Consider the following 14,559-nt stretch of genomic DNA (forward strand, 5'->3'; position numbering starts at 1 on the left):
CCTGTTTTGGTTTACACATACATACCCCCAAGAAATTAAAAACAGTTCATTTTGAGGTACGTACTGTAGAGTTCATTTCTCCCCCATGCATACCTGTTCAATCAGGAAGACTTTATGCAGCAGTTGATTTAGAATAGCTAAATATCATAAAATCAGCAATTCAACTAATGATGTCAAATAATGTCTACACAGTATTAAGGTAATAAAGTATCATCTGAATTTGAAAATGTTTTGTACCTTTTTGGTCTTTTCAGGATTGTAATTGTATACAATCTGGCTGCAAGTCACCATATCATCCAAATATGACTCCGGTTCTAACTTGGTCCTTAAATATTAAGAATAAATAGAAATTACTGAACTGAAGAAAAAAAAAACTGAAGAAAACCCTATTAGGTCAGTCACAAGAGACTTCCTTATGGAGCTTATTTTAAAATCCTGACACATTAATTGAACTAACCTTACAGAGCTGTTCCGTATACTCTGGATCTCTCTATTGTAGCTCACATTGTTGATAATGGTTTGAAAGGCCTCAATAGGATCAATAAGCTGACCCCAGACCTTAGAGCCAAGGCGATCCAGAATCACCATGAAACAGTGTAACGCTGGCCAGAAGGGAGCCATGCTATCATCTGCAATGCAATAGAACAACACCAGAGGACAAAACCATTAGAAAAAGGCACTCAAGCACGTCGGGAACGAAGCTTTCTTTATCTGGGCAGCAGCAGAACTGAAGGCAAAGCAGTTAAGTACTCTAAAGTAAAGCACTGCCAGCTATGGGTTTTTAAAAGCTGGCAAATTTAAAAAAATTTTTTCAGTTAATACCATATGCCTTGGTAAGAAATGTTTAATGGGGAACATACTGAGATAGTCTTTGTAAACTCAACCTTCTCATCCTGTTTGCCACATGTGAAACAACCTTTCCTAATCAGCTCCTTGGTTTCTCCCAGAACTTTTTTAGAACCTTCAATAAGCAACAGTGGAGAATAGAAGGAAAAAGGGAAAGAGAAAGAAAAACCTGCATTTACAGATCTAAACAAAGCCCATGATAAAAGAAATTCTGGCTTAGCTCGATACTGAGTTGTGTTATTTGGCTATTTGGCTGCTACAAAAGACTAATATCCCTAAGCTAACAGGTAAGCAGAGATACACACTCTTCATCCACCCATACTTCAATGTGGCTTTGTTGTTTCCTAATTTTCCTTCAACTGGCAGGAACTCTTATTACCCCCACAAGCTTTTACCTCCAGTCCTTTCCCTCTTCTCTGTCAGATATGCCAGAATATACCAACCTGCTCCAAGACCTTCAATTGCTCCTTAATGTCTTCCAAGAGAATTCAAAGTCCTCAGTTAAGCCCTTACAAGATCTTACTCTCTGTCTCTTTCCCACACTCCCACAATCACACCCTATCTACAGCAAAGACAGAACGCCTTTACTATTACACCACCTATCAAAATCCTATCCATCCTTAAGTCCAGCTCAAATGCCTCCTTGTGTACCAGACATTCCTGGCCATCTACTCTTCCACCATACTCCTGCGAAGCACGTGTTCTCACTCACTCAGTTAACTGATACAGTTATTTAGTCACCCTAGGACTTTCTGCTTTATTTCCCTCAGGGCTCTTAGATACCACTTTTTTTTCAAACTATAGTCATTTGTCTAGACCTTCTCATATGCTCTTCTTAAACCTCTACTGCAGCTGACACTGTCATATGTCTAGTAAGCTCTCAAATAAGGAAGAAAGCTGTTAGGTGAAGACAACTATGAAAGGTTTCTTGAAGAGGTGACTCATATTTTGAAGTCTGTTAGGGAAGCTGCATTAACAGAGAAGGCAGAATAATATGTGCAACGCACAAGGAAAGGAATGAACAATTTATGTAGCAAATGCCAGTTAACAAATAGGTGATAAACTGAATCAGGAATAATCTAGCAAGAAAATATATGATCAAAGAGAGTAACATTTACATATTTATTTTATAATCTCCCATATATTTATATCTACAATGAAATTACCTAAGAGACGTGAATGTGGGGGAAAAAATCTATTTGTTATATTTTCATAGGATCTGGCATGCTTGGTTTTTGACTCATTCCTTCATTTAAAAAGTTAAGATTAGAAACACTTCTTTAAGTACAGATACTCCCTGATCAGCTTGATACAACCATGGGCAAAAGAAAGTTGGGTCTAGTAATAAACACAAATACAAGTTTTACCCCTTATTTTCTAGGCTACCTGAGCAACACTGTCCAAGAGGATGCCCTGTGGTGATGGAAACGCCCTGTCTGTGCACTGTTTACTGCAGGAGCCGCCAGGCACAGATGGCTACCGTGCACCTACAGTGTTGCTTGATTGGACTGAAAAAGTGAGTACTGTATTTTATTCTTATTAATTTATATAGCCACATTTGGCAAGCAGTCACCATGTTGGACAGTGGAACCCTAGAGAACCAAAATAAAATGAAAGACCAGGAAAAAGGGGGACAGCAGGACAGACGAAGCTCTCTCCACAATATAAGTTCCAAGTCATTACAGAAATTTCTCTCCTGTAAGTTGTAGTCTTGATTCTACCACTAACTGGATATTTCAACATGAGAAAGTAAAATATTTCCCTGGGCTTCAAACTCATCTTTTGTGAAAGTAAGGTGTTAAACTCTAAAAGTACCTTCTGACCCAAAATTCTGAATTTGTGACCTAAACTGTAAAAGGTTCCCCTTCTTTTCTCCACACCATGCACCCAAATTCTTGCAATGACACTAATATTCAAAAAGTGCATCATCATCACAGTACTCAAAACTACTCAGCAAGTTAAAAGTTTATTACCGTCTGACTGCCTCTCCATGGTGTGAAGTATTGACTGCATAAAGTCATTCTGTTTGTCTGACCCCAGCAACAGTGAATCCATGGCTTGCTCCTCAAGAATGGTCAGCAACATGCAAATACCTGTAAGACCATTTACAGTTTCTGTGAATTGATTAAGTAACACCCTTCTAAATCCTTCTCTCGTTTAGCTGGGAAACGAGTAACAAGGTAGGAAGATGAAGCAAAACAGTATCTACTCTCTCAAACACTTAAATCCTAAATACTCATATACAACTGCTCTCAAGTTACAGGACTTCAAACTGACTCCAAAATAAAAAGGGAAAATGGTATAAACTTAGAAGTTTCTAAGACGACTATCATACAATTTGTATTTCCTCAAATCTAAGATGCCTTCAATTTTGAGATCACTATATTTCAAGTACCAAACACGGCCAAATATGACACAAGACTGTAAGACTTAGAATCTATGAAGTAGGGTAGAACTTCTGAGTCAGTACAGAACTTGTTGAAAAGCAAAGCTAATATATCTTTGTACCAGGAAATATTTTACAGATGGGAAAAGAGTTATTAAACTTTTTAAAAAATAGATCAAACCCTACTAAAGTCAACTGCTGTACTAGTATTCACATCTATTATTGCTTTAAATAAAAGATCTGCCACACTTGAAAACATACCTCTTACACAGACAGTTTCTAAGATAAATGATGTTTAAAAAACAAGATGTTTGTTTAATGATTAAGACAATTTAATGACAGAAGAACTGGGAACTATTAAGTCCTATGTTTAGCATTTTGATCAGATTACCAAATCACTTCCTTTATAGAATACTCCTAAGAACTACAGGACAACACTGTACTTGTGGGGAATAATACTCACCTAACCAATAGTTTTTGTAGTTGGTAGTATCATACATGTGTGAGGGCAGAAGAATCAGTTTCCCTTTCTTGAGGACAGAAGAAGTATAAATGTCTGGACTTTCTAAAAGCCCCAACTCAATGACTTTAAAAAGGCACGTTAAAACCTCCTGTAAGTCGTAATAATCATCTCTGTCCACTTTCCCCAAGTTCCTTGCGGTCAGGATAGCCCAACGCCGAACCTAAAAGCGTAACACATTCTTTACTTCATTCTATAAACAACTGTCTACGTACAGCAAGAACCTGCATTAAGAAAATAAGATTCTCTGTACAGACTTTAAAAGGCACAAGATAACTAATCAATGACATAAGTGGACCTTATTTGATCCTAATTTGAGCACACTAACCCTAATAAAGCATTTAAGTGAAAATCATTTCATTTAAAATTTGACTAGATATATGATACTAAGGAATTATTATTTTAGGTGTGATGGTATTTTTTTTTAAGTCTTTATTTTTAGAGACATACTGGATGAAATGCTCTGCTAAGATTCCTCTATGTTGGTAACTGATGAAGCTCAGTGATGGATATATGGAGGTTCATTATACCATTTTACGTTTGTATATGCCTGTGACTTTCTGTAACAGGAAGTTTAAAAGAGGATAGAAAAAATGAAAGAGGAACCTCAAAAGAAATCAAAGACCACCTCTAAATGGCAATACAGCATAGAGAAATGAGTTAAATTTCTTGTGGGCTGTAAACTAAATTCACTGATCACAACCAGCCTTAAAAAATGAAATAAAATAGAACAGAAAATTATTAGAAAACATCCTTCATAATAAGTATTGTTTTGGTGTTTATGTGACATACACATATACATATATATGCTCAATGGAAAACATTTTTTACTGCAGGTTATGGTCCCAAAAGTGTGAAAAACATAGAACAGACAAAAGAATGGGCTCTATGTCAACACAAGTAATTAATTTTAAACTATTAAAAGAAAATACAGCAATCTATGAATCCATACTAAAAATAGAAAAATGGGAGAAGGGGAAAGGCTCTTGATTGCAGCACAGTCTTACAGTACAACCAGTGACAAGTGCTGAAATGTGGGGAGCTCTGGACTTGGAAAATTATTATACAATCTTAGAAAAACTGGCAAGCAACATCAGCTAACACTAAATTTAGAAGAAAATGTGGTGAGGAACAGAGCATTTACATGATCTTGAAGTATTTTAGAAATAGAAATCTATACCATGAAGAAACAGGACACCATAACTAGATGATCAAAATTAACATCACCATGAGGGGCCAAAGGATAGACTGGGCCTCTGATTATGATGCCGTGAGGAGCACCTGCTACCACTCATGTAGTGCCCCAGCTGGGAATGCATAGCTTGAACCTAACCAAGAGGACACACCACACAAACCCCAAATGAGGCATGTTCTATTTTTGTTCCAAGGGCAGGGGCAGAAATGATTATATTCTTCAGAAATGTTAATTGTCATAAAAGACAAAGAAAAGCTGAGGAAGTGTTCCGGATCAAGGGAGACTGAAGCACTGTAACTAAATGTAAGACCTGATCTTGATCTGGAGAATGGGGAAAATTAAACTCTCAGAGAACCCTGGCTCATGTGGTATCATGGACAATGGACATCCCTGCATCAACGTTAAATTCACTTATGTTTTTAATATTATGGTGAGGAAAAAGTATATCATTCTTCTTAGGAAATACTGTAACATATTTAGGGGCAAAGAGCCACAATGCATGCAGTCTACTCTCAAATGGTTAAATAAAAGTATGCGGCTAATTGAAAGCAAATGATAAAGCAAATGGAGTGAAACATTAACAACTGGTGAATATGGGTAAAGGATATACAAATGTTTTCTACTTTTGTTCTTGAAGAATTTTCTGAAAGTTTTGAACTATTAAAAAAAAAAAGGCGCAGGGACTGTGGAACCGGGCTGCCTGTACACACATCCCCAGCCACAATACACGGGCTTGTGGGAGTGGACAAGTCTCTTGACTCACTTTCCTCATCTATAGAATGTGGACATTACTTACCTCATAGGTGTTACAAGGTTTAATGAGTTAGCATATAGAAACTACTCAAAACTGTACCTTAAATACAGTAAAACTGAATATTCATTATCACTAAGAGTCTTAACCCAGAACTATCTCATGTAACTTAGAAATGTCCAAACAATGTGAAAAGGCTGACATTTTGACTGTATGAAGACTGGTGGTGGTAAAGCACCTTGGCTGTCTGAAAGGTCTTTATTTCTTTTCAGTTACTTGGGCACTTGATTCTAGATCAGTTACCTTTTTTTTTTTAGCCCAAGGAAGTTATTATTTCACTCTGTTCTGGGTTTTGTTTTTGTGGCTGAGAAGCTAAAACTGCAGCCCCTTCGTAAGTAGCTTTTTCTCTGGACCTCTTGGGAGCATTACCACCTGGAGTATTACTGCCATATGTGTAGATGTGGGTATTTTATTTCTCCACCTCAGGATGTTACGCATGCTTCTTTTTGCCTCCTGTTGATTTTTGAAAAATAACCCACCACTAACACCTCTTTATCATTCCCCCTATTCTCTCCTTCTAGATCACAGAGTGAACCTTTTAGACCTCACTACATCCTGTTCTGTCTCTTAACATATTCTGTCTTTGGCTGTCTGAAATGCAATCTAAGTAATCTGTTCAACTGTCTTCCAAGTTTGATTCTCTCCTTAGCCACACCTAACGGCCGTTCGATCCATCTAAGTTCTTAATTTTGTAATGCTTTTTTTTCATTTCTCCATATTCTATTTGAACCTTTAAACAATATTCCTGGCCTTTTGATAGTGGGTTTTCAGGTTCCACTTTTACTCAAGCACTTTATATTCTGTATCTGTTACTTTTAATAAAGGAGTTCTTTCAGGATATTTCTTTTTTCCATTCTCATTCACAGTGGCTTTTCTCTTTTTTTAAATTTTGACAACTTCAGTTGAGATATATCTGTGGGAATCTGGCAAGGATTCAGCTGAGCATGTGTCTCTCTGGAAATGATTTGCAATGGTTTCTGCAAGATGCTCCAGTCACAGTTATCAAGCAAGCAGGAAAACAGAACATCTAATTCTTATGAGGACAGGCCTGTGATTCCAGTTTTCAAGGAAGCCTTTCTTTCCCATACAGATTCCAGGATAGACAGATTTCTGTGCTCTCCCTTCACCCGTGAATTATTTTCTACAACACCTTTGACTGAGGGTGTAGCCCATCAGAGATTAGATTTATACTAGAACCTCGATTCTAGCTCCCTCCCCAAAGCCTGTTTCACCATGCACCTGTCACACCCAGTTTTAGGTGTAACTGGCTAACACTCTCTGGGTAGCTGTGGCTTCACTGTCCATCTTCCACTCTGGTATCCAGCCTCCTCTCCCTATGTGGATACGCATATAAATCCTGTCATATTTTACCTGGCATTTCTAGGTTTTGTAGCAGCAGTATTTTTCAGTTTATACGACTACTAGAGTGTCAGAAATTGAAGTCTTTTGCTGGCCTCTTTGGATCAGAGTTAGGGAGCAAGAACTCAATTAGACCAACTATAATCTTTCATTAATGACACAGTTTCATCTTTGGTCCATGCATAGTCCACTTTTAAATCTCAATTTTTATTACTAATGCAACAAGCATCCATAAACTCACCATCCAATACAAAAAAACCTTTGCCACAACATACATCTAACTCTGTATATGATTCCCTTCCCCTCCCATCCCTGTCCTTCCCATCTGAGGTAACCATCATCCTGAATCCCATGTTCTTCATTTCCTTGCTTTCTTAGTTATTGCATCTCCTATATTCCTAAAAAGTATTCCTTTTATTTTAAACTTCATAAAAAGGGTTTTCTCCTCAAATGTAATCTGTGGAGACTTTATTTCATGTAATACTATATTACTAAGATTCATCCACTTTGTTTCAAGTTGGTAGTTTGTTAAGATCATTACATAACATTTCAGTGTGTGACTACACTTTGGTTTATTCATTGACTCTCCCTTTGGTGGGCATTTGTGCTGTTTCCAGGTTTTTGTTAATTCTCAGTAGTGTGCTATGGAATTTCTTCTATATGCCTCCGGTCATAAATGTCAACAGTTTCTCTTTTACATATATATCAAGGAATGAAATTGCTGGATCACAGGATACATGAATGTTCAAATTCAAATGATAATACCAAACTGTTGTCCAAAGTTGTAGCACCAATTCACACTTTTACCAGCAATAACGAGTGATCTTGCAGATCCATATCCTCTGTAATACCTGTAGTCTCAAACAATCATACAAGTATAAATAGCACTTCCCTGTGGTCTTATCATTTATCTTGTCATTGATATCAGACACCCTTTCATATGATTATTAGCCAGACATAGATACTTTCTCTTCTGGGAAATGCTTGTTCAGCTCTTTGTCCATTTTTCTTAGTACTGTTCACATCTCCCAATTTTTAACTTATCTTTTCACCTTCCAAAAGGTGTCTTTCCATAAACCAGAGTTCTTAATTTTGATATGGAGAAGTTTATCAACCTTCCTTTTATAACCAATGCTTTATTTTTAAGAAGTCTTTCCTTGCCCTACGATCTGAACGATATATACCTGTTTTCTGCCAAGAATTTGGCAATTTTGTTTTTGACATTTAATCTAATGTTTTCAAATATATGATGTGAGGTAGGAACCCAATTTCTTTTTCCACACATATATCTTTCTATTGTTTTCTTTTCTAATCCTTTTCCCCATTGATCTTATAGAATATTTCTATCAAATGCCAAAGATCTAAACAGGAGTTAGCCTATTTGAGCTCTTTTGTCTCCACTGGCCAATCTGTCTGTATACCACCAGTGTCACATTGTCTTAGCAGAGCCAGAGCTGCAGGTAAGCCCTGTTTATCAATTTAGTCTACTCTTCTTCAGCAATGTCCCAGCTCCTTCCCCTTCCACGTAAGTTTTTAGAGCCACATTAACATGTTATATTAAAACCCTGTTGGAATTTATTTAGCTCCGAATCTTACAAGCCAGTTGGGAGGAAACTGGTACCCTTCTTATCCATGGACACCTAGAGTCTCTTTCATATGTCAATTAAATTTTATGATTTTCCTGGAGAGGTCACGCTATCTTTGTTAGATTTATGCCTAGGTATTTAGTATTTTTTTAATCTACTATAAATGCAAACTTTTTAATTGTTGGCTGCTTGTGTACAGAAATATAACTGATTTTTATAAGTACATTTTATATTTACTCAATTTGTTAAAACTATTTCTCCTAACTTGTAGATTTTTCAGGGTTTCCTATGTAAATCTTTTTGCAAATAATGGCATTTAAAATTTTCCTTTCAAAAGTTATGTCTTTAATTTCTTTACTACATTGATGAGAACCCCTTAAACACTCTACAGAAATACTGGTAGTAAGCGCCCCTTTATCTGGTCCCGAATTTAAAGGAAATGTTTCACTAAAAGTCATTTTGGATAATGTTTACTCTAGGATTTTCATAGATACTATTCACCAGATTATGGAATTCCCTTCCTAATTTGCTAAGAATTCCTAATCATGGGTGGATGTTGAATTTTATCAAATGTTTTTTCTGCCATCTATTCAAACAATATGTGTTTTCTGCTTTAACCTGTTAATATGGTGAAATTATACTTGTGGATTTTTTAACGTTTTGCTTGAGTTTTGTATCTATTATTAATGATTAACATTTTTTTGTTTAATGTGTTAGGTGTCTTGTTTTTGTTGTAAGCATAATACTGGCTTCATATAGTAAACTTAGAGGAGTACTGTTTTTCTGCAAGGAGATGCATAAAATTAGGGTAATCTATGCCTAGCAAGTGTGATAGAACCCCTAGCAAGTGTAGCAGAACTCTCTATAAAGCCATCTGAGCCTGACGTTTTTATTGTGGGAAGATTTACCAATGGTTCAATTTACTTAACAGTAATAATATCCACTTAGTTCTACTAAGTTATATTTTTCTAGGAATTATCTATTTCATCTAAGTGCCCACAACTGCTGGTAGGTATTTGTTAATAACATTCTATCATTCAGATAATCTCCACAAAGGATCATCTCTTCCTTTTCACTCGTTTCTTCTACTTCCCTAATGCTTTTTGCCAGAAATTTGTCCACTGTTAGTATTTTTTTTGTTCTCTATTTTACGCTTTTTGTGTACTTCCACGAGTTCCACTATTTTTTAATTACCTCCTTTCTACTTCCTTCAGTCTTATCCCATTGTTCTCTAGCTTCTTAAGAGAAATAATCAGAGGATTTCTCCTTTTCCGTATCACTTTAAGACAGACATTTCTCTCCAATCACCTTTTGCTACATCCTGTAATTTAAATAACATTTTCATTATACTGAAAATATTCTAACTATTCTTTTATGATTGTTTTAGCATGTGTTAATTTTGAAATGTGTAAACTCATTTACCTTTTTCTTAACTTCTATCTAAATTATATTATGATCAGAAATCACTATATTACCAAATCCTTGAAATGTGCTGAAACTTTCATCATGGACTAGTATGTTCTCATTCTGGTAATGTTTAATGCATATCAGAAAAGGTGGTTAGATGCACTCACATGTATGTCCATCAGGTCATGGTCGTAAACTATCTTATATAGTCATTTCATATCCCTGCTGGGTTTTTTGTCTACTGACTTATCAGTACCAAAGAGAAGTATGCTGGAGTCTCTGATGACAATAATGAATTTATGTATTTCTCCTTGCAGTTCTACCATAACTGCATCATCCTTTTTGAGATTATTTTAATCAGTATATTATTAAAATAATTACATAGTCTTGACAACTTCATTACCATTTAATAACCTTATCCACCCTTGTCCAAAGGCCCATCTTATTGGATATCACATCACTATAGCTTCACTGGGTTAGTATCAGCCTCTTAGTTCTTTTTTCAACCCTTCCATTCACCTTTCTGTGCCCTTATGTTTTAGGGATGTCTCCTAAAAACAAAAACTACTTAAGATTTTATTTCTTTTATAATCAACCTATCTTTGTCTTTTTAACTGACAAATTCAGTGCACTTACATTAAATATTAATACCTCAAACTTGTTTACACATATGAACCATTTTTCTCTATTTCTTTTAAAGCATTTCTTACTTTTTAAAATAAGTTCATATCTATCTCTGCCCTCAACAGGATGAAAATCTAGCAAGCATGCTCTCACATCTTGGGCCTCCTTTCCTGTCAACTAATACCATCATGTTGGTATTACTTATTCCAAGTTATTACTGATATATTAACTCTCTTTGAACTTAGCTTTTTTTTTTAATAAACTGCCACAGTAGTTTGTCAACTTTATGTATCTCTTACATATCCTGGATTACTCTCTTATTTATGTACTTCCTTCAGTGTAGGTCTAACGTAAGCAACTCAGGTCTCCCAACCTGTGGTCACTTGAGGGATACTGCAGACTCAGTCACCAAGCTCCAAGTGCTTGACCCAAGTCCTGGTTGCTCAGCTGGGCCGGCCCCTTCTATTGGCATGCAACTTTATAAAAGCCAGTACCTGAGAGCACCTGGCTTATACTCTTGTCAATCTTCTTTCACAGGCATGGGAGCCACACCTTTGTTTTGAGCATAGGCCTTGACTCTGGCACTCTGCCTCGCCTGGAGTACACTTGTAATTCCTATTACCCTACACAAACTGAACCCCCTGCTACTTATGGCCTCCAGGCCTACAGATTTCCACATTTATCACTTGTTTGTTTCACTGCTGGTCCACAGAAACATTTACCTTTTGAGGTGATTGTACATTTTTAAATTCCTCTTTTTGAATTTTTTTCTATCATTGTTATGAGTTTGACAGAGGAAACTGAAATTCCCTGCCATCTTGACTAGAAACCCCATCACTATGGTCTTTCTTTGCTGCTTTAAAAAAAGGTCCCTTTTCTAGCCTTGTATTGGCAGAGTAGTCCTTCCCAGCTACTGGCTCAAAGTTGTAACTCAGTTCTAGATGCCCATATGCACGGGACCTGCAGCACAGCCTCCCTTGCTATAGTGATCAGACCTCAAATCTCAGCAAGAAGCTCAGTGTCAGCTTTCAATACTCCAGTTTTGCTCTCTGTTGCTGTTCCTGCCTACAACTATTCTAAGTCCTGTGATCCTCTTCATTTCTAGCACTTAGGAATTGAATTTCCTTGTGTCTCCCCTAATACTTTAAAAAATCTCACCCTTTAGCAAAATAATTTTTTCAAATTATGTTAACTGGTATTTCCGTGTGTTTGGAGTAAGGCAGGTAAGCAAAAGAGAACAGTTTTTCATTAGTTCAGGTCAACATACTGAAGGAAGTTCAAATTATTTCCTTGTCTTTTAAACTAAATCATCACCTGTCAGAAATACTCCCCTAGCCTCTTGGATTGCCTCTTCTTTTACCCCATAGGACCCTCTACTTCACAGTAAGAAAAGAGTAATTTTGGCAAATATTTTAAACAAAACACCAAAAACATCTACTATGGCTATCTATATACATAAAAATAAAATATGTCCTTCCATTGCCTAATATTCACACTCACCATTTCATTGGGATGGACCAGAAACAAATAGATCCCTGGATGTTTTTCAAAAACCTGAAAGGAGCAATTAGCTTGTTCCATCCGACACAGGGCTTCAACACATAATTCGTCTAAATAGAAAAAACAATGCAGTAAATATAAGACATAAATCTTGTCAAACTATCAAGAGTCTATAAACCTGGCTCCTTTGATTATTCTGGAAATAAATGAAATAAACAATTTTTTTTAAAACTGAGGCAGAAAAATGCTGATGTAAATGTTAGAACAATATTTACCTATCTGAAAGACTAACAGGTTGAGCACAGTGTGTTCTTATGAATTATTCTGACTCTGCTAGTATATACACCTTTTTTTTCCACACTTGGCATAATTAGGATATATCCTTAGAAGCATGGCTATAGGTCCAATTCCATTAGCATTTTACATGTTGATCAAAGTAGACTTTTATTTGATACTAAGTTTCTTCCCCAAAAGGCTACTATACCCTACCTTCATTTATCAAAAAACCTATTTTCTCCACCAATTTAATATGCTACCATCAAACACTGAGTTTCCCAAATAGACAAGCATAACCTCATTTTTCTGTGCTTCACAGATTCTGCATTTTTTATAAATTGAAGGTTTATGGCAACCCTGCATTGAGCAAGTCTATCAACACCATTTTTCCAACAGCATTTGCTCACCTCATGTCTTTGTTTCACATTTTAATAATTCTTATGGTATTTCAAACTTTTCCATTATTATAATACTTGTTACAGTGATCAGTGATTATGACTTGCTGAAAGCTCAGATGGTTAGCATTTTTAGCAATAAAGTATCTTTTAATTGTGGTATATATACATTTTTTAGACATGCTATTGCACATTTACAAGACTAGTACAGTATAAACCTAACTTTTATGTACACTGGGAGGCCACAAAACTTATCTGACTTGCTTTATTGTGATATTTGCTGTACTGCCATGGTCTGGAACAAACCTGCAGTATCTCTGAGGTGTGCCTTTACTTGGTTGACTTCTGGACTCCCTACACTGTTCTGTTAGTCTCGATGGCAGCACTGTACTAATTTCTGTTGTTTCATGGGATTTTACTCATTACTCTTTCAGAAGTGACCTGAATAGACTTAGGTATTTACCCTATCAGATGAATAAACTTTAGTTTGTCAAGCTTCAAAGAATATTTAATGACAGTGGCTGATTTAGGGAGGGATAATGACTTAAAAAGCCTGAGGGGAGTTCCTGGAGTGGTGATCATGTTTAGCTTCTTGATCTGGTGTGGGCTACACAAGTGTTTCAGCTTGTGAAAAGTAAGATTATATACAGAGCCGGTAGCTTACATACAGAACTGGCAGCTAGTGGATATAGGCCAGCAATGGTGCTAAACATCCAATAGTGGACAGCACAGCTCCCCACCACAAAGACTGGTCCAATACAAAATGTCAGTATACCAAGGCTGAGAAACCTTGCTAGAGACAAATTACAAAAATGAAAGTTGACTCAATGCATAAATGAATAAATATATTAGTCAAATATAACAAGATGTTAGCAATGAAGAGCTAACATATATGTGGCATATATATGGTTTTCTCTGTGTGGTTCACTTTTCTATATGGAAACTTTTATAATAAAATGTTAGAAAAAATATTAAGTACTCTAATGATATGGTTAACAAACAGATTTTTATATAAACCTAAATTCCTACAATTCTTAAAATAATAGAACAGGCATAACTTATGGGAACACCCAAGATACTCACTAACACGCTCATGCAAAAGCAGATAAGGATATTTCAGTATTTCAAGAAGAGGAACTCGAAGCTTATTTTCAAAGTCTTGGCCAGTAGAGTCAAAGAGCTGTGCCTCTCCATTGTTGTCTACTATATATAATTCATCATCATCTCCAATTTCTGCCTTCATGGATTTTTCAAAGTGATTTATGAGACGTAAGATTTCTAATTCCCATAGAACCTACAGGAAAAGAAAAGTGGGCAATGTGCTTTATATCTTAGTATTAACAAAATATACCAGATGTGATACTCTTTCTAGAAAGCCTTTTCCTGAATATAAAAATTCAGAAGTTTAAGGAAATACTAGACATCACAGATTCATATGAACAGTCGCCAAACACGGCCACTTTTACAATATAAGACTATGACTACATACAGCAAAGGATGTTTAAACACTGCTCTTGAAGTGCTTTGCTACAATTATCTCAACATCCCTATCAACTATACTCCACTAAACAGGAAATGAGAAGTTGAAGCTTCTTCATCAAAGGCATGAGCTAGGCCTTCTAAGTCTTCCCTTCACATTCCCGCCGTGGAGACC

At 36.2% G+C, this 14,559-nt stretch overlaps 1 protein-coding gene across 5 annotated transcripts in view; it reads right to left on the reverse strand.

Annotated features, from left to right (window-relative positions):
* The window catches only part of SETX (senataxin), a 99,049-nt gene that overhangs the window by 70,777 nt on the left and 13,713 nt on the right, over positions 1 to 14,559 (reverse strand). For all 5 annotated transcript variants that reach the window (XM_036913476.2, XM_036913477.2, XM_036913475.2 and 2 more), the window contains 6 exons: positions 13,989 to 14,199; positions 12,235 to 12,344; positions 3,696 to 3,915; positions 2,820 to 2,939; positions 458 to 629; positions 238 to 325 (listed from right to left, as the gene is read on the reverse strand). In XM_036913476.2, the coding sequence (XP_036769371.2) occupies positions 238 to 325; positions 458 to 629; positions 2,820 to 2,939; positions 3,696 to 3,915; positions 12,235 to 12,344; positions 13,989 to 14,199 (921 nt within the window). The remainder of the gene's footprint in view (positions 1 to 237; positions 326 to 457; positions 630 to 2,819; positions 2,940 to 3,695; positions 3,916 to 12,234; positions 12,345 to 13,988; positions 14,200 to 14,559) is intronic.

The sequence above is a fragment of the Manis pentadactyla genome, chromosome 3 (genome assembly GCF_030020395.1).
Source record: "Manis pentadactyla isolate mManPen7 chromosome 3, mManPen7.hap1, whole genome shotgun sequence".
Lineage (NCBI taxonomy): Eukaryota > Metazoa > Chordata > Mammalia > Pholidota > Manidae > Manis > Manis pentadactyla.